The sequence below is a fragment of the Sminthopsis crassicaudata genome, chromosome 2, assembly GCF_048593235.1.
Source record: "Sminthopsis crassicaudata isolate SCR6 chromosome 2, ASM4859323v1, whole genome shotgun sequence".
Taxonomy (NCBI): Eukaryota; Metazoa; Chordata; class Mammalia; order Dasyuromorphia; family Dasyuridae; genus Sminthopsis; species Sminthopsis crassicaudata.
In genome coordinates, this window is record NC_133618.1 from 60,050,692 (window position 1) to 60,070,332 (window position 19,641).

The window sequence follows — 19,641 nt, forward strand, 5'->3', positions numbered from 1 at the left end:
TGATTAAAAAGATTTTCTCATGATGAACCAATAAATAAGACCAGTTTTCAGGTTTATTTATTTATTCAACAACTAATTACTTAAATGTCTTCTAGGGATGCTGCTCACAAACGCTGCCCATGGCATTGTCTCTCCAGGGTGCTTCATCACAGACTGCTGGACTGCTGAATTCCAATCTTCATTAGCATTCCATGGTCACAGCCCACATCATTTGAAACTGAGTCTGAGTAGGGCCATAAGATTTATCTTGCCCTCCTTATTCACTATAACAGCCTCTCGCCTACTAGGAATTAAAGGAGCTGAGTTAGTATCCAATCATTAAAGATTCGTCTTTCCATGACTACTATATAGGTGAACTAGCTAAAGAAGCAACAATAGAAGACTTGGAAGAACTGGTAATCTTTGTGGCTTCATAAGGGTGACATCTCTATTCACAAGTTTACATTCTTTTTTTTTTTTTTTTTTTTTTTAAGACATTTAACATACATTAAAAAAAATTTTTTTTGAGTTCTATATTTTCTTCCTTTTCTCTCCCCTCTCTTTGAGAAGGTAATTTGAAAAAGATTTATACATGTGCAGTCACAGAAAACATTTCTATATTAGCCATGTCACAAAAGAAAATGCAGACCAAAAAAAAAAAAAAAAAAAAAAATCAATAAAGTAAAAAAAAAAAAGTATGCTTCAATCTGCATTCAAAGAAATTTATATTCTAATGAAGAGATACATATAAAAATAAAAACAGCATAAATAAAAATATACACAAAACAGTTAATTATGAAGAGCTCATTTCAGTGGGAAGTGAGATCAGGAAAGGCTCCATATAGAAGATAGTGCTTAAATCTTGAAGGGAGAAAGTGATTCAATGAGGCAGAAAGATAAGGAGGGAGAGCTTTCCAGGCATAAGAGATGCAGACAGAGATGGGATATGTATTGTTGTATATGAAGAAAAGAGAAGTTAGTTTGGCTGGGCTGCAGAGTAATGAAGGAAGAAAGCAATGTCTAATGAGACTGGAAAGGTAGACTGGGGTCAGACTGTGTAGGGCTTAACCAGAGTGATTTCTATCTGACCTTAGAGGCAAATAAAAAGTCATTGTAATTGATAGAAATCACACACTAAGATTTGCTTTTAAAGAAAATTACTTTGGCAGCAGTGTATAGGCTGGACTAGTACCATAAGAGGCTTGAAACAGGGAAACCAATTAGAAAACTTGTTGCAACAATCTAGGCTAGATGTGATGGGGTAAGGTGATTACTAGCTTTGTAAGTGGAGAGAAGGGGTGGATGAGACCTTGGAGGTAGAAATAACAAGATGTGGCAATTGACTGGAGATGTGAGATAAGGGAGAGTGAGAATTATCAACATGGGAGACTATAAAGACCAGTCAAGGAGATGAAGAATGGTCATAAAGGTAGGAGAACAAAGGAGAAAGACACATAAGGAAAGCCCAGAGAATAGAGAATTTAGGAGGAGAGGAGAGTCAACTGAGTCAAATTAAAAAGATTGAGAATGAGAATTAAGGTTTGGCATTTAAGAGATTATTAATAACTTTAAAGAGAGAAGTTTTAGTTAATAAGTTAGGAAGCCAAATGGCAAAAGTGGGAGCAATGCCTGCAGACATCTCTTTTTAAGGACTTTAGCTGAGAAAGGAAGAAGAGATATGGGACTTTTTTTTTTTTTAAGAAGTGGGGAGATTTGATTATGTTTTACTGTTGTAAGAAAATAATAAGTACTTAAGAGCAGAAGGGAAGAAAAGGGACTGCATGCTAAATGGCCTCAAATTTCTTTGTAAGGTAATCAATCACCAAGATCCTTAGCCAAAAGAGGGATGGAGAGAGGGAAGGCGTGTGAATGGCTTCTGAGAAGGGAAAACAAGTTCTGGAATAGTTTCTGTAGAGTTACAATCAATTACAGAAGAATAAAAGAACCCAGCTGAGAAGAGAGAAGACGAATGGGCGATGCATCCAGTTAGCAAGCTACAAGGCTTCCTCTCATTGTGTTGAAATAGCTAACCCAAATGGGTTGATATTGGAGATATTCCTCCTCAAAGAGAAGGCACCTGAGAGAGAGCAAATGGAGGTATCAATGAAAACAAAGAAGGGGTGTAAGACACAGGAAGGGGTGGAATGGTAAGTTTTGGTCATGTAATGTAATGTCAGAATTTCAAAGTGGGGAAAGTAGAACACTTGAGGCTAACTAAGGATGACCAGCCCCATGTGTACTTACAGTGGATGAAAGTTATGGAAGATTAAGAAGACAATGGAATTTGGAGTTTCAGGATTTTGAGGGAGCCTCATTCATCTATGAGACTATTAAAGTCTGCTAATAAATGGAAGAGTCAGGGAATAGAGGAAAATGGCAAGCCAGGTGTAAACTACTTGTGAAAAGAGTAAATTACCTGAGGGGGATGGGTAGAAAAAGACTGGCTAGAAAATGTTGGACATGCCTTGTTTTGTTTTTGTTTTGAGAGGCAATTGGGATTAAGTGACTTGCCCTGGGTCACACAACAAAGAAATGTTAAGTGTCTGAAATCATATTTGAACCCAAGTCCTCTAATCTCCTGGGCCTGTTCTCTATCCACTGCACCATATAGCTGCCCCATGCCTTCATTTCTTTGTCTATTTCCTTATCTATAAAATGGGATGCGGATTATTGTGAGGAAAGAATCTCATAAACTTTAAACCTTTCAAGAAAGGGATATTATTATGATGCCAGCAGAAGGATCAAGTAACAATATCCAAGACGGTGCCCTGCAAATGCATCATCTGTGCTGTCTGACATACCTTTAAAAGACATGTTATAAATTATTTCAGGCAACAGGTTTCTTTCAGCCAGTTTCTAAAGAATTTTCCCCAGTTGCTCCCTAAATGAATTCTATCTGCCACTTGTCCCTTGTTTGTAATACTTCTGAAAAATATACTTACACAATTTTTGGGAGGGAAAAGGCCGTCAAATTCAGTTTCCAGAAATCCAAACATTCTCAAGTTATCTGTTCTTGATCTATCTTCCAGAATTGTTACTTTTATCTGAATTGCTTGCCAACATTTGTCCAACTACATTATTTTTTAGAGGTATTTGTGTTTTCACTTAATCTTGTCATTCCAACAACTTCTAGATAGTTTAGTTTGTTTTTTAATTTGGGAGTAATTTTAAAATTCTAAATCTCTAAGAAAAATAAACCATTTAAACAAACTCTTACATGATCACATATAAAATCATAAATTCCAAATTATCCATATTTTAAAAAATATATATCAACAAAAATGCTGTTTGCTTCTTTGCTTCCTTTTGATCATTTTCTGTGTGCATCCAGATTTTCTGCTATATAATACTATATATCATCACAGTCAGTCTGCATAATGGAGTTTTAATTTTGTTTTTTTTTTATTGAGGAATTTCTGGTTTTGTTATTAATGATACATTTTTTCTTTATAGGTTGATGCCTGATGCCTTTAATTTCTAAAATGTCTTTTCATCGGATTAGAGCTCTTCTCTGTCTTACTAATTTTTGATATTAGCAATTTTTGGCATTTCTCATGGTCTTCCTTGTTTTTGAGGGGGGAAGGGAACAATTCTGCTATTTTAGTGATGTGGGGGATATTGAGGAGGTAGTCTCTTTTGTGACCTCTTACTTTTACAGATTCTTCCAGCATCCAAAGAAAACCTTGGTGCTTTCAAGTGCTCTGGACAGGCTATATTCGCAACCAGTAGGTACTGATAAACTACATGCTACCTCATTTCTAAAGCAGAAAGTCAGTCTAGTTTCTCAATCACTGTTTCAATTTTGCTGCACAGGAGATGTCCCCAGCACACTGTAATATAAAGTTTCCTTACTGAAGGAAGGAATCCAAGCTGAGTTTATGGTACTCAAGGTAAATGGAGAAAGAAGAGATAGCCTGTAAAGAAAACATCCAGGAAGTGAAATGTGTGGACAGGGAATAATAGGGAAGGTAGAAAGAAAAACAACCACTGTTATGCTTTGACAAATGTTTAGGTGTGTCATAGTCTGAGAAAGACTAGTGGAAAAGGTATATGAATAGCTCTTACAATACAGTCACCTAAGATTTACTAATAATTTGACAATGGTATTTCTTATATTTGGATAAATAGACTAGGAAGGGGTCACCAAAGAACATTCAGGGAATTGCTGAGGTCAGTAGTCTGGAGGAGGTGTTATATAGATAGGTTATATGAAATTATAGGAGGCACAAATAAGATAATCTGGCCTTTTCCAACACTCCTCTATATTTTCATCCATCTTCAAAAAGGGTTTCAATGACTCCAATGGAGATTATGAACAAATATGAAGTGGTAGTGAAACACAGTGTTGCACTGCCATTCAACAGGCTCAGGGTCTGAGGTGATTATTCCTGATAGATCTTGAAGCTCGAAGACAGGCTCTTACTGCATTAAGCATGAAAGTCTCCCATTTCCTCTAAGAAATATCCCAATTTCTCCTTCCCCATTAACAATCCAATATTTTGGTGAACAGGAAGATTTAACAGAATAGTGTCAGTGTCTACTGGCTCCTCAGCATGGGGGCGTTCCCTGTTCTTTTCTTACCTCAACTTTCAGCAATAATTCTAATTTTTAGTATAATCAAAGGGGCTGGGCCCATAGGAAGGAGACAAAGAGATCGGATTACAAAAAACATGCAACAATTTTCAGATTTTCCCAATTTATTGATCAGTTATGCTATATTTTTTCCCCTTTCCTTTTTTCTTACAAACATATTATTTGTTGTAGAGGAATTTGTTGTTGGAAGGAATACTGGGGAATATTTTGTTAATAAAAGCTTATTTTAAAAAGAGAATGTGTGAGATATACTGTTTTCAGAAAAACTACTTTGAGATTCAGGAAGTTCATATGCTTCTAATTCAAGTCTATTTGGTTTGAGTCAAAGCTAAATAATCTTGATAACTGACTCTTAGTTTGAAATTAGTCCTAAACACCAATCTGAATCTATCTTCTAAGTTGTAGCTTTGAAACAATAAGGCTCCTGTGACTCATAATCAATCTATGAGCTATCTTGGGATTTGTAAACAATATATTATTCAAGAATTATCTTGGAATAAAACAGGTTCTAGGAACTGTAGCATACGAATCAATTAGTTCCTAGCTCAAGTAAACAATGTAGTAGTGAATATCATGTCAATCCAAAACCAACCTTTATTCAAGGTCTCCTGTACTCAAAGAGAACCATCAATAAAGAGATGTGCAACTCTCAAGCCCCACTAGTCTGTACAACATCTGAGGTCAAGCTCCAGTCTCTGTCCTTTTACATATAGCATCTACACCAAAATGTAGCAAAATGAAAGACTTCCTTTGTTACAACATTCTTAGCTCTGAACTGTAGGATCAGACTTCAACTGTTTCTACATAACTGTCCCTAGCTTGCCATAGTCAAAAAATCATCGGCTCTGTGACTAACCTACTGATAAGAGTCACTCTGTATTTAGCAAATAGTCTGTTGCTAAGTCTATGCTCAAGTTCTTTCTAGCTTGATTGGACCTGCCAAAGAGTTTGAACTCCATTGGCATGGCACAGAAGTGATCCTACACAGGTTAGAAGGAAGTGCTAAAGCAGAAACTGAGTGCAGGTATAAGAAGTCCCTAGATCAATGAGAATGCAGAGCTAAAGATTCTATACAACAAAATACTTAAGTAAGCTACCTAAAGCAAACAGGCCATTTCTTTGTTTTATCCTACTAGCAGCTACAATAGCTTACTCACTCCCTTGTTCTTGCACAACCACCACCATCAGCTTTCTCCATCTTGCTTTTGTGATATACTGGCCAGACTGCTGCAATTGGAGTCTGAGGGCTGCATTCAAAAGCAGGCTTTATCACTTACAACTTATAAGACACCAAGTAAAGATTTACTTTTCTGGGCCTCAGTTCCTCAGTTTTTTTTTTTTATCGGTAAAATCAGGGGTTGGAATTTAAGGTTCTTTTTTGTATTAAGTTTATAATTCTAGGATCCCTTCATTCCAGAGGGGCTTGGGATTTTCATAAATCTCTCTCAGTCATCATCATGCCTATTTTAGTCAATATTTGGTTTCAGAGAGAAGACTAATTTTCCTTTGGCTTTTTGAGAGAGAAAATCTCCAATAGTAACTGTGTTGCCCCTGGCATTCCATTGGTTTCTAAGTGAAAATGGGATGGCACTGATTTGTGAACTACTGAAGTGGAAGACACACAGCAAGGATGTCTGGATGAAGCCAGAAGCCTGGAATTGTAGACAGCCAACTATGCTAAAAGCACAGGAAATCTGAAGCCATGGGTTAGATCTCAGGTCTAACACTCACTACCTGGGGCCAGGGCAAGCTATTCTCCCCTTTCTAGACTGTAGTTTAATCTGTGAAATGAGAGGGATGGATTAGACGATCTCTGCGTGGCATCCAGTTACAAATCCCATCTATGTGAAAAGACTACTGGACCCTAACCCTGACTGTACCACTATCTCTGTGCAGACTCATACAATTTGCTTTCTCTCTCTAGACCTCAATTTCCTCTACATAACACAGTAGCTGGATCACATCACAGAATCAAACACTTGGAGCTGGATAGAACCTTGAGATTAGATCATCTCTAGGGTCCATTACAATTCTAAAATTCTAGAATAGAAAGGCATTTATTTCACTTCCCAGCCCTAAGTTTTCTCATTTGTAAAGTGGGCTATGAAAGGATTAAAGGCCTTTCAATAATAAAGTGCAATATAACACAGTAGAGAATATACGCAATCCATTTTGTTCAATGTGACAAAAACCTATCCTCAAAAAGGTATAGAGCTATCCTCAAAAATATTGAATGATTGTCAAACATTAAATATCTCAGATGACATTTGTGTTTACCTTTAGTCGCTGATTAAAAGCATCAAACAACAGTTTGATTCCATCCTGAGTCAGGTTAAGGATGAGGTCATGACTAAGAGGGGCCTGTAAGACAAAGGGAAAATAACATGAAGACTCCATTCACCTTAATAGGATTTATAAAGCACCTATTGTGTACTTATACTTTGCACTAAGAACTGAGGGAAATTCAAAAGCATAGGCAATAGTCCATTTCTTCAAGAAATCTCATAGTTCAATATGAGATTTGGAGAATAAGTAGTTTTACTTATATGAAATATTTTTTGTTTTCAGCTAGCTGTGTTATTTCCACAATGTTAGCAGATGAGATATTATGTCCCTGACTTTCATAAAAGAAGTATATTCCACTTTGTTCATCTTATGCAGAAATCACATTTTTATTCTCTATTCATTGCTTTTGATCAAATATTAGGGTTAAAGAAGCCATATGTAGACTCTTATAGTTACGACTGAAAATTATTCTCTCTCCAAAGTTACCAAGGATCTCTTAATTGACAAATATGTCCCCCTCTGAATTTTTAATACTCTTGATCTCTGTGCAGACTCTGACACTATCAGTCACCTTCTTCTCCTGGATACTCTCTCCTCTCTAAATTTCATGACAATGCTCTCTCCTTGCTTTCCTACCATCTGACTGTTCCATCTCAATTCCCTTCATGAAGGTCACACCTACAAATTCTGGATGTCCCTCAATGGTCTGTTCTGGGCAATCTTTCTCCCACTATAGTATGTGATGCCACTCGCTCCATGGATGCAATTATCTCAAGGTTAATGATTTCCATTATTTCCCCCCCTAAATCTTGCTCTTTCAAAATCCCCTATTATTGTTAAGGGTGTCACCATCCTTACAGTCACTCAAGCTCAAAACCTAGGGATCATCTTGGACTCCCTATGATTTCTAATTCCCATATCCATAAAGTTGTTAAATATTGCCAATTCTATCAAGTATATATGCTATCTTCTGGTGCAGGCCCCAATCATCATATGCTTGAATTAAACCTCAACAGCTTTCTGATCTCCCTGCCCCAAGTCTCTCCCTACTTCGGTCCACCTTCTACTTGGATTCCAAAATGATCTTCCTAAAGTACAAGTCTAACCACGTCATCTGCCTCCCATATTCGATAAACTCCAGAGGTACTTTATTACCTTGAAGATCAAATACTATTTGGCTTTTGAAACACTTTCCAGTTTACCAGTCTACTTATATTTTCATTCATGTACTCTACAGTCCAGTGACTCTGGCCTTCTTGTGGTTGTTCCACCTCTTGAAACTATGCCTTTCCACTAATTGTCCCTTCTATTAAGAATGTTCTTGGCTCACTTTTTTGGCTCATTCATTCAAAAATGTTAACACATAGTATGTATACCCTACCTTCAGGGACCTACAACTTAATAGGAAAATTCCCCCTTCTTCCCCCAGCCAGAACCCACAAAATACAAGGTCCACCATTACAAAAGAGACACAATGCTTCAAGTACTCAAAGGAGAAAAAAAATCATTGCTAATTTGAGAGGCAGGAAGAAAGCAGAATCAAAAATTTTCATGAAGATATCAGCAGTTGAGACTGGTCTAGGTAAAATGAAGATAATATTTATACTACCTTCCTCACAGGACTGTGGTGCTGATGAGATCACAAGAAAAACACTGTAAGGAACTATAAGTTGTGAAATACTAGCAATGACAGAAGAGATTTGAAAGAGAGAATTGAGGGAGATTTCCAAGGGCAGGTATGAGCAAAGATATAGAAATGGGAAAGCAAGGGATCTGGTCTACTTTTGGGGGAATATATATGTGAAGGGAATTGTGGGAGAAAAGAATGAAAAGTGACTGTGAAGGACAATGTCAGACTACAGAATAAAACCTTACCCTGTGGGTGAAGAGAAGCCCTTAAAGATTCTTAAGTAGAGAAACGATGTGATCAGAACTATGTATAAGAAAGAAGTGAAGAGTGTGGTGTAGTGGGAAGAACACTGGCTATGAAATCAGAAGCCGAGTTTGCCTCCCTATTCTGCCATTTATTGGGCATGTCATCTTAGTCAAGCCTTTTTAGTTTTGGGTTTTAAACATCCTCCTTTGTAGAATGAAGAAATTCAACTACAGGATGTCTAAGGTCCCTTCTAAATGTTTGTGATCAAATAACTCAGTTTCAAATTGTGGCCCAGAAGGTAAGAAAGTCCTAAAGGGACTCATAAAATGAAAGGATTGGATTGGGAATTTCTAAGACTTCTACCTGCTTTAAATCTTAACAACCTTAAATTTGTCTGGTAGCAAACCTAGAATGAATTAGAATAGGGAGAGCCTGGAGGTAGTGAGACAAGTTAGCAAGCTCCTACAAGTTAATGTTAATTATCTGTCTCACAGCGGATCCTGGCTATGCTCTTTAGGGCCTTAGATTCCTCCTCGGACAAATGACAGGGAGGGGTTAGATGTCCTCCACAGAATCTTCAGCTCTAAATCCAGGATTGAGGAATGTTTCACTTTCAGTAGAAACTGTTTTAGGACCTACCAGGAAGTTCCTCTAGAGTCATTCTTTCTTTACTAGAATTTGTAGAGGTTAGTTTAATGACTAGGATAAATCCTTTAAATCCACGATCTTTTGAGGCTGATGTCATTGAGTAGCTATGGCTGCTTGAAGGGCCACAATCGCAGCCTCCCACAAGCCTGATGTCACTTAGGTGGGATAAAATGTGGGTTTAGATAGATTAAGAGGCCAGAACCTATGTGGAAATTTTGCTGTGAGACTGAGTAGGAAAATCCTTCTTGCTCCAGAAAGATTTCTAGGGCTGTAAAATAACCTTATGGTAGCAGATAGTCTGTCTCTCCATTCTCATCAGGAAGCAAGATAGCTTATAGAGTGTCAGGATATCAATGGAGTTTTCCCCAAGATAGAATGGGGGTGGCCAGAATCCTACCAATTCCTTCTAAAGTTCCAGAGTGAGAGTGGAGTCACCTGATATAATTTTTCCCAAATGGGATTTGAGTTAACAAACATCAAAACTACACAACATTACAACAGAGGGCTTTCTAGGGGCAAAGGCCCAATGATTATTTCCAAGACTCATTATGAAAAGCTGTTTAAAAACAAGCACACCTACTATCTGTAATTTAGATTCTGATATATGTAAAGGGAACCATAGGACTTAGAGATGGAAAAAGCTTCAGACATTAACTATTAGGGCTGGAAGGACCACATACAGTGAGAGACCATCTATCTAACACCAATTCATTTTAACTAGTAGAGAAACTGAGGCTTGGGAAATTAAAATGACATCTCAAACAAATGTAGTCAAATCAGATTTAAAACTAGGGCTCTCTTTACCACAACACTGAGGGCATAGAGCTCTCTATTGCATTTTATAGGCTTCTAGCTCCTTCTATGAATCCATTTGTCATCTCTCAGATATCCAGAAATATATCGGAAAAGCATGACAGATTATAGATCTGGTGATCTCTCTGGATACCGCCTCCATAGAGTGAATAACAGAATAGTAGATAATAAATAAACCTGCCAAAACACATAATTTTAAAAAGTTTTCATTTAAATGTATAATTTTTGTTCAAATTATTCTATTGCTCTATAATAATATATAGCATATATTGTTCTGCCTTTTAGAATCTGTTGGCTTTTGTAAACCAGTATGAGATTAATTTTTGTTAGCTTGTAAAACAAATGCTATTTTTCTGCTTATCCTATTCTTTCTTTTCACATAACAAGTGCAATTTATAAACAAGTTCAGATTGAATAAATATTTATTATTAATTTTTTTCATTTGACATCATTCTGATGGAGTGTTTACATCTGTTATATTTCTTTTTTTCCAAACTAAATTGTTTGGTTTGAATAAATGGAAAATTGTTACGTTAAAAAAATCATAAGCATATGTATACAGGCCATGCTTCATTATGGTAGAAGAAATTTTGTTTCTGAGATAAGGCTAACGAAACCATTTCTTGATGTTCCAATATGCTTATGTACATGTCTAATGTGATTAAGTTCTGGAAAAATAACATTAAGTTCTGTCTCTCTACTAACCAAAATTATTTTTACAATCCCTATCTACTCCAGCATTCTTCTAGAATTCTGTGCCCTACAAATTAACAAAGTTCTTTCTATTTATTCCATTTGTCAACAGTTATAACCTTGACTTTTTAGCTGAAGAATATAATCAAGTTCCTATCTCTTATATAGTCACAATATAAGATATAACTAATTTTGAAATACATAATCCAACACATTTCAATGGGTACATCACTCTCTACCTTAAGGCTTATCAGTGGCACTACTTTTGGATTGGTCCTTCGATTTCCCTTCTTATCCCATTTGGCCACTTTCAGATTCAGCAAGCTTTTCAGGTCACTGAGAGTGGAAGTCATGCTCCATATTACAAATGGATCGGGGCAGAACTTGAACTTCCTAAAAAGAGCTTTCTACCATTAATGTTCTGCTATCTCCATCTAAACAGACTGTGTAGGTTCTATAATGACAAAATCTTCAATTAACTCAATTATTCATTTTTTTCATCCAACAAGTATTTATTCAGCTGAAAAGCACATGCCTCTAAAGCAAACAAATACCAAATCAAAAAGAGACACAATCCCTGCCTTGGAAGGGATTATATTCTACTAGATTATTATCCATTTATGAGATAATTTGTGGAAAGAAAAGAAATCCAACAACTATGGGTATTAGGAAAGCTTTTCAATAGGAAATGGTACCTGAGTCATGCCTTAAAGAGATTAGGAAGGGAAAAGAACAAGTGTAGATTAAATCCCTATTATATTCTAAACATTTTACAAATATTATTTCATTTTATCCTCATAACCACCTTGGGTGGTAAGAGTGATTATGATTCACAATTTATAGTTGGGAAGACTTGGGAAATATTTCTTTATTATCAAAGTTTAAAGTAAATTTTAAAATTTATCTAATCTGACTATCTATAGCTTGTTTTAATTAAGTAAATGCCTACATTGTAGTGAATCAAAAAATAAAGTAGCTAATCTTTTAATTTTAATATCTAGTTATCTATATCAGCAAGAAGATCAATTGGTGAGCATTTAGAAGCCAGACATTTATACTCACACTAGATTAAAGGTAATCTAATCATGGCAAGGACAAAGTGGTAGCCTTTCATTTTAGAGAGAAAAATTGTGACACATTCAGTTCCAATTAATTGTAATTCTTTCATAATGTTCCTAAGCCACTATCTGCTTTTTTTTTTTTCCCACTCAGTAGGGAATATAGACCGCTGATAGATTAATATTCCTAAATTTATGTTTCTAATCCTTCATGCCATTACTGCTCATGAACCTACAATGGTTTACTATTGTGTGTCAAAGCCTGTTATCAGCCTAACATTTAAACCCTTCAATAATCCAACCTCATCTTGGTAATCCAATCTTATCTTCCACTATTGCCCAAAAAAACACGCCATGATATTCCATGATATTTTGTTGGGTCTTTTCACTGTCCTCACACATACCTAAGCTCATTTCTGCCTCTACCCTTTTAATCATATTATGCTCCTTAGCTGAAGTGCCTCTTCCCTGCCCCCTTGTCCATCTACATAGACATGCTTTGACTTATATTGTTGAGTATCATAAAGATCACTAATGCTAGAATACTATTTCAAATCTCTCATTTTATAGAAGAAACTGAGTTTTAGAGAGGTAAAATGACTTAAGTTAGGAAGACTAGAATTAATTTCAAAAAAACATACTAGAGTATTTAGAAAAATAAAGTACTGGAAGGCAAAAAGTTGTGGGAATATAAATGAACAAAAATGGGGCATCTTGGACAAGATGAGTATGGGGATAAAACCAAAAATATTCCAATTACAATAGAGCCTGATTATAATGTCTTTTCCTCATCCCAACAGATAATAACTTTGTAGTAAATGTCGGTTAAAAAACAAAACAAAAAACTAATAAACTTATTTTTGAAACTATTTACATTTAGATGAATTAATTTCAACATATAAAAATTTCCAAAATAATATGTCAGTGATTTAGTGGGTTTCCACTAGCTTTTTTTGGTCCATTTATTCTAACATGTGTGTGTATACACACATAAACATATATGCATATTCACATACATACAAATTAGATTTTTACGTTGTCATAGTGTATAGCCTATTCTTCTGATTCTACTTTTTTCACTTGGTTGTACTGTCTAAAGGTCATTATTGCAAACAGATGCTAACTGGGGTAACATACAGGGCATACTTGCACCTCCTTTTATGAAATTTTCTCTAAACTCAGACTATATAACCATCTCTTCTGTGCAGTTTGCCCTAAATGATTCTATGGCTCTTTTAGAACTTCATGATCCTAATTTAAGCTTGTTCTCCTATTGTTCCAAATGTGGGCAGGGACCATGTCTTCTCTTTGGAATTGGGCCATAATAAAATACAATTGAGTATAGAGCACAATGTACATTCCCTACTAAAGGCTGGATAAATACTTTTGCCCAGTCTTGCCTGTGACCACACATTGATGAAACAGCTGGCTTGGGTGAGAAGCATAGCTTGTGTCTAAGGAACATTTTCTGTGTGTGCAGGAAGCCTGGGCAATGTGAGGATCAGATTTATGTTCTTGGCGGAAGTGTCAGCTCTAACTAGTCTAGACAGGCTCCACAGAAGTATCCATAGAATGTACTTTCCTGATTTTCCTGTCTACTTCCAATTAGTCTTTTCTAATTTGAGTTCTAAAGTTCTTGGGGAGAAAAGTAATTTAAAATATCAAATTTTGGTGCTGAAAGACCCCCAATAGACCAGTTAGTCTATTTCCCTATATTCAGGAAAGGTATTGAACATTTTTTTCCCATTTATTCAAATATAAAATTCTTATGTGCTATATGTTTGTAGGGAGGATAGCAGAATAACTAAGACCAAGTTCCTTGGACTCAAAAGTATTTGCCTGAATCTAAAAATGAAGTTTAATTAAATTGAACATCAAAAGGGAAGCTTATGATATATAACATTATAGTGGTATAAAGTACTCCAAGAATCCAAAGGATAGAGCCCAATTATAAGTACATAAGAATTCATCTTTTTAAGAAGATAAAAGGACATTCTGCAATATCACTAAGAAACCCAAAGTTGCAACTCAGGAAACTTTTTATTATTTCTATATAAAATTCCCTATGGACACTGAAAATAACTAAAGAGAAGGATCTTGTTTTTTTTTTTTTTTTTTTAAATTACCCAACATTTTAAAATTTATTTAATATAATAATTTTTTTCCCTCCCCTGAGGCTGGGTCACACAGCTAGGAAGTGTTAAGTGTCTGAGACCACATTTGAACTCCGGTCCTCCTGAATTCAAGGCTGGTGCTCTATCCACTGCGCCACCTAGCTGCCCCTAATATAATAATTTAATTTAATATTAAAAAAAAAAAAATTTCTAGCATGGCTGAAATATGAAAGGCTAGAATGATTCAAAGAAAAAAAAAAAAAAAAAAAAAAAGAAATAACATTCCTGTGGGTTTGTTATCTTTTTTTTTCCCAGAGAGAATTCTCTTGTCATTTCTAAGTGTTACAACCTCTTTGGAAGGATGAGATTCTTTCTACAGGGCTGGAGTGAGGTTGCTATTCAGATAACTAAAAAGCTGTAAAAAAAAAAGAAAAGAAAAAGAAGAAGAAAAAACAAAAAAAAAAACAGCCAGCTTTTGTTTGATACTTTTATACCTGGAGGAGGCTGGTGGAAAAATAAAACCTCTTAGAAAGTCAAAGAAACAGCCATGTTGGCCACCTCTCCACATTCATGAGCATTTTGACTGTATAAATGCTATGGCTGCTAAAATGTCAGCAGATAAATCTAGCAGGCACAAAAACAAGTTCATTAGTCAATATAATTCTAAACGTGGTAGTAATACTCATTAAGATAAAAAATCTTAAGGTTAAAAAAAATGTATTTTGAAGATGCTTTTTCTTAAATTAGCAATCATTTAATGAAATTACTGGTTTCTCCTCTTCATGTGGTAATAGCATATGGAGTACTGTATGCATAGTGGTTGAGGCCACAATCCATGTGTTTTAGCAGCATCATATGATGCATCATATCCTGTCATGACTCACTTTTGAGTGGAGGAATTTTCACAAAACAAACTAGTCATCACTCACCTGTTCACTGTAGAGAACCTGGACGTTTTTAATGATCCGACAGTATTTCTGAAGAATTGCTACAGCCTGAGCCAATGGCATTCCTGAAACAAAAGAATGTTACCAGTTTAGTCACTGATATGACAAACTCAAAATAGCAGCAATGGGTAAAAGAGTACTAACACCACGTATGGTAAGAAGAGCAGTAGATTGAGTGAGGAGGCCTGGGGTCTAGTGTTAGCTAGATCCCACTAAATAGTTTTGTGATTCTAAGCAAATAACTTCCTTTCTCTGGATCACAATTTGTGTGTTTTTCACATGTAAAATGAGGGGATCAGACTGGATGAGCTCTAAGGTCTAACATTTTATAATTTTAACTACAGCATATAAATCATAAAAATGTAGTTATACTAACAAAACTATTGTACATATTATTTCACTTAACAATCAACTGCAGAAAAACATTTGGTTTTCTTTCACTTAACTAAAAAGATCTAATTATTTATTATTAATTATTGAATTACATTCATGTTTTTCTACTGTAAAGTACATTACCACAGATTACAGTAAGGATAGGTCTAATTGTATATTTCCATTGAACCGGAACCAATTACTATATTTTATACAATTATAAGTTCAAATTTTGTGATTTTGAATACATACGATCACTTGAGGGTATTCATCATTCATATTAATCAAGACCTGTCTTATACCCAGTTAAAAAAAAATTCAAATTCCCATAACAATTTTTCTCTTTTTTAAAAGAACTCACAAAAGCATACAAGTTAAAACAATGGTTTAGTGACAAAACATTTGAGTAGGAGGAATGATGAACTGGAGAATCAGGAGATCCATAGATTTATTCTGTCTAATGACCATGGATAAATGGTTTTTCATCACCTGCTGCTTCAATTCCCTCAATTCCTAAAGTAGAAGTGTCTCCTGTGCTTTGATTCAAATATGCAGAATATCTTAAAATACTAGAGGCTGTCTTATTTAATTCCCCCCTCCCCTATTCTATGTAAGAGTAAACTGAGGCCCCAAGAAAGGAAATAACCTACTTAAGATCACATATCTTGTAAGTGACAGCCAGAACCTGAACCTAGATCTTTCTGACTTTTATGATTTTATCTTTTCCACTAAGCTGTGCTGCTCTTTCACATAATTTTTAAAGGAAAACAAACAAAAACAGGGACACACAGGGGGACAAATAAAAAAAAAACCTCACAGGGATAAATGGCATAAAGAAATAGCTGCTTATGAGAAAGTACTCTTTTAACCATGTATCATGTATTAGCCAAAAAAGAATCATTCTTTAAGAGAGAGATTCTTCAACTTCTCATGATGAGTTTCTTTAATCAATCCTTCCCTAATGGCAGGAAGAGTTTGCCAAATAGCCCAAGGGACACTACTAAGTGTGAAGCCTTTGACCTGAAAGCATTCTTTCTTTAATCTCCAAAAACAACAGATAAAAGTACTGCATGTATGAAACAAAGTGACCCACTTAGGAAACAAAACAGCTAAATTTGCTCTAAAGGCATGTTTGTTACCTTGATCTAAAATACAACACTAGATTAGTGTTAGAAGCTGCTTACCTTTCATTTAATAACAGATATATTAAACTTGCTGATTTATTTCCCATGCTGGCACCACATGGACATGAAATCATATTTATATCAAAATTTCTTCAAGTGAATCTATCCTTAAGTTTTAATGACTTAGTAGTGCCATGAAGCACTTAATTCTATATCTCTTACGGAGGAAGAGATACAAAAAACTAGCTTATTCAAAAAACGATATTATAAAACCATTCTGTCCAAAAGGAACAAACATTTCAAAGATGGAGCAAGAACTCAGTTTGACCTTTGTTGGAAACAGAAAGATATCTCTTAACTATTTACAACCAAACAAAGGAATTCTTCCTTAGATTATTAAAGTAGTTGGGAAGAGACAGGAAGGGAGTATAATGCATAGAACTCAGAACCTGTAATCAAGAAGTTATAAGCCTCTTGACACTATCTATGGGAATTTGGGTAAACCATTTAACCCCTGCCTCAGTTTCCATGTCTGTAAAATGGGGATACTCACAATACCTACTTCAAAAGGTGGTTGTGAGGATCAAATGTGATAATATTTATAGAGCACTTAGCAAAGGGCTTAGCATACACTTGGTACAATATAAATGTTAGTTATTACAATTATAATTGTTTTTGATAACTTTTTTTTGAATCACATTTCACTAACAGTTCAGTTGGCAAGATAGGTAATATTGCCCTATTTAATAGACCTGGAGATCAGAAAGAGGAAGTAAGGAGCATATAAAAACTTTAGTTATGAAGCTGGTGATGGAACACACCTCTGATCAACCACACCAAAGTTTCTTCCACAGTATCAGGCTAGATTTCTAATGTGGTTTATCTGACCACACAATGAAGAATGTTTATTTAGGAGATTATAAGTCCCTTTTGACATGGTATCTGCTTTTTAAAAGAAGAAAAGTTTAAAGCTTCTTTATAACAACCTATTCTCTAAATCTTATTTATTATTCACATACAATGAGTCAAGCATAGTCCTAGATGCTTCAGTATGTGATACTATTCAAATATCATCTACATTCCCCCAACATTTAGCTGAACAAAATAAAACACACTCGTTTTTCCTCAGTTATGTCATTTCTATTCCTTCATCTCTGACACTGACCCAAACTCCAAGTGATACCCAACTACTAGGAAGGAGGCCAAGGAGTTCAATCCTCTTGCTAACTGTGCTATCTGCCATAGGGGTTCTAGGATCAAAAACAGTCAAACCAGGCCTCAAGACAATACCAAGGCACGATGATATGAAATGAATTATCAACAGATTTCCCATAATGTGATGCCAAGTATTCAGGAAAAATCTGTCACTCTTGCAAATGACTACTGCTTTAGAGTTAGGTACTTCTATTCTAATGCAATTTTTTTTTTCCAGTAGGTCCCCATTAGTACAACTAATGAATTCCCTGTGAAGTGGTTAAATTATTTGCATTCAAACTGTATAATTCCACTGACTTGGAATTATAAAATTTTACATAATTATAGCTTCAAATAATGCAAATCTGAATAAATAGCACATACGCATTACTATATATCTAAATGTATAGTAAGTGCTATTCAGACATGCATTTTTCCCATTTGCTAACAAAAATCTCTTATGCCAATCTCTACAAAATAATCTTAGTTATGAATTTTCAGAGGAAAATCAGTTTTTCTTTAAACCAATGGCCTTCAGCTTATGCTCCAATCTTTGCTGAATTTCAGAATGAAATAAGGTGCAATTTTTGTGCTACAACTTACAATTTGTAAACTTACTTTTACTTAAGACAACAATCAAGTTCTGATCTTCTATAAAGTTGAATTTTTTTTCATATTAATGATATAAGAAAAAATGTAAACTAAGAGTTGGACTAGATGACCTCAAGTCTTATCTAGATTAATCTATGATACTATTAAAAATATACATCAGACAGTTATGTAAATAAGAACACACACAGGGCAGTGTTGATAAAGCACGGGGCCCACTGGCAGGAAGACCCAAGTTCAAATTCAGACTCTGACACTTTCTAGCTGTGCTGTCCTGGGTAAGTCAATAATATGGTTTGACTGTTTCCTTATCTGTAAAATGAGCTGCAGAAAGAAATGACAAACCACTAGCGTATCTTTGCCAAGAAAACCCCAAACAGGGTCACAAAGAGGCAGATATGACTGAGAAACAACTGAACAACAAATGTATATAAAAGCATTATATAAATGTGAATTTGGCAAAATGGAAAGATAGTGACTGATTTGGAGTTGGAAAGATGTAGGTTCAAATGTCAATTGCTTGCTACCAGTGTGACCTTACACAAATGTCTTTTAATCTCTGAGACAGTCTTAACCAGTTGAGAGGAAGAATGGCTTAGGTGATCTCAAAAATCAATTCAAAAAACAAATACTAAATTAACATAAAATAAAATTTACAATAGTGAAATGTCAAAATTCCCTTTAATGTTGAGACATCAAAACACTTTCCTAAAATAGTTCCTTTGCAAAGGACAGTCAAGTCTCTCATTATTTCAAATCTGAAGAGCTGAAAGCCAGTTTTTGCCCAGCTACCAGTGTCCTGCTTAATCTGTTAGGGGTTAATTCTGAAAAGCAGGCCCTGGCAGACTTCACATGTATCCATCAGTTCTAACTCTAATTTCAGGTGGGGCCAGGAGTCAGCAGAGATAAATGATGCTTAAGCCATGGTGTGAAGGGATTCACCAAACATTTAATTCCTAGAAAGAAGCAAGTTATAGGAGGAAAGTACTTAAAGACAGGCGATGCAATAGGTCACACAACTAAACCATCAACTTGGCTCCTTCACCATCATGCTCCTTTTTCCTTCCTCCTGAGATTTTGAATGTTCCTACTATGTTGATATTCTAGTTATGAAACTGCCAAGTGTTTTTTCAATCTGCAGTCCTGGCTTTGTCTAACCATTTGAAGATAAGTCCAAGCATGGATGCTGACGCGTGCAGTGAGGGGAGGGAGGGAAACAAGTAAGATAATTTAGAAGCTTAATCCTGATGAGTTTTCCAGACTAAAGTCAGCATCTTGTGACTTGGAACAAGGAAATAATTCCACTAGATTGCTAATTTTGTTCTTTATGGCTCA

At 35.4% G+C, this 19,641-nt stretch overlaps 1 protein-coding gene across 1 annotated transcript in view; it reads right to left on the bottom strand.

Annotated features, from left to right (window-relative positions):
• Positions 1-19,641, bottom strand: part of PHAF1 (phagophore assembly factor 1) — a 52,294-nt gene that overhangs the window by 31,025 nt on the left and 1,628 nt on the right. The window contains exons 2-3 of the mRNA XM_074286492.1: positions 14,990-15,072; positions 6,850-6,933 (exon numbers count right to left, since the gene is read on the bottom strand). Of these exons, the coding sequence (XP_074142593.1) occupies positions 6,850-6,933; positions 14,990-15,072 (167 nt within the window). The remainder of the gene's footprint in view (positions 1-6,849; positions 6,934-14,989; positions 15,073-19,641) is intronic.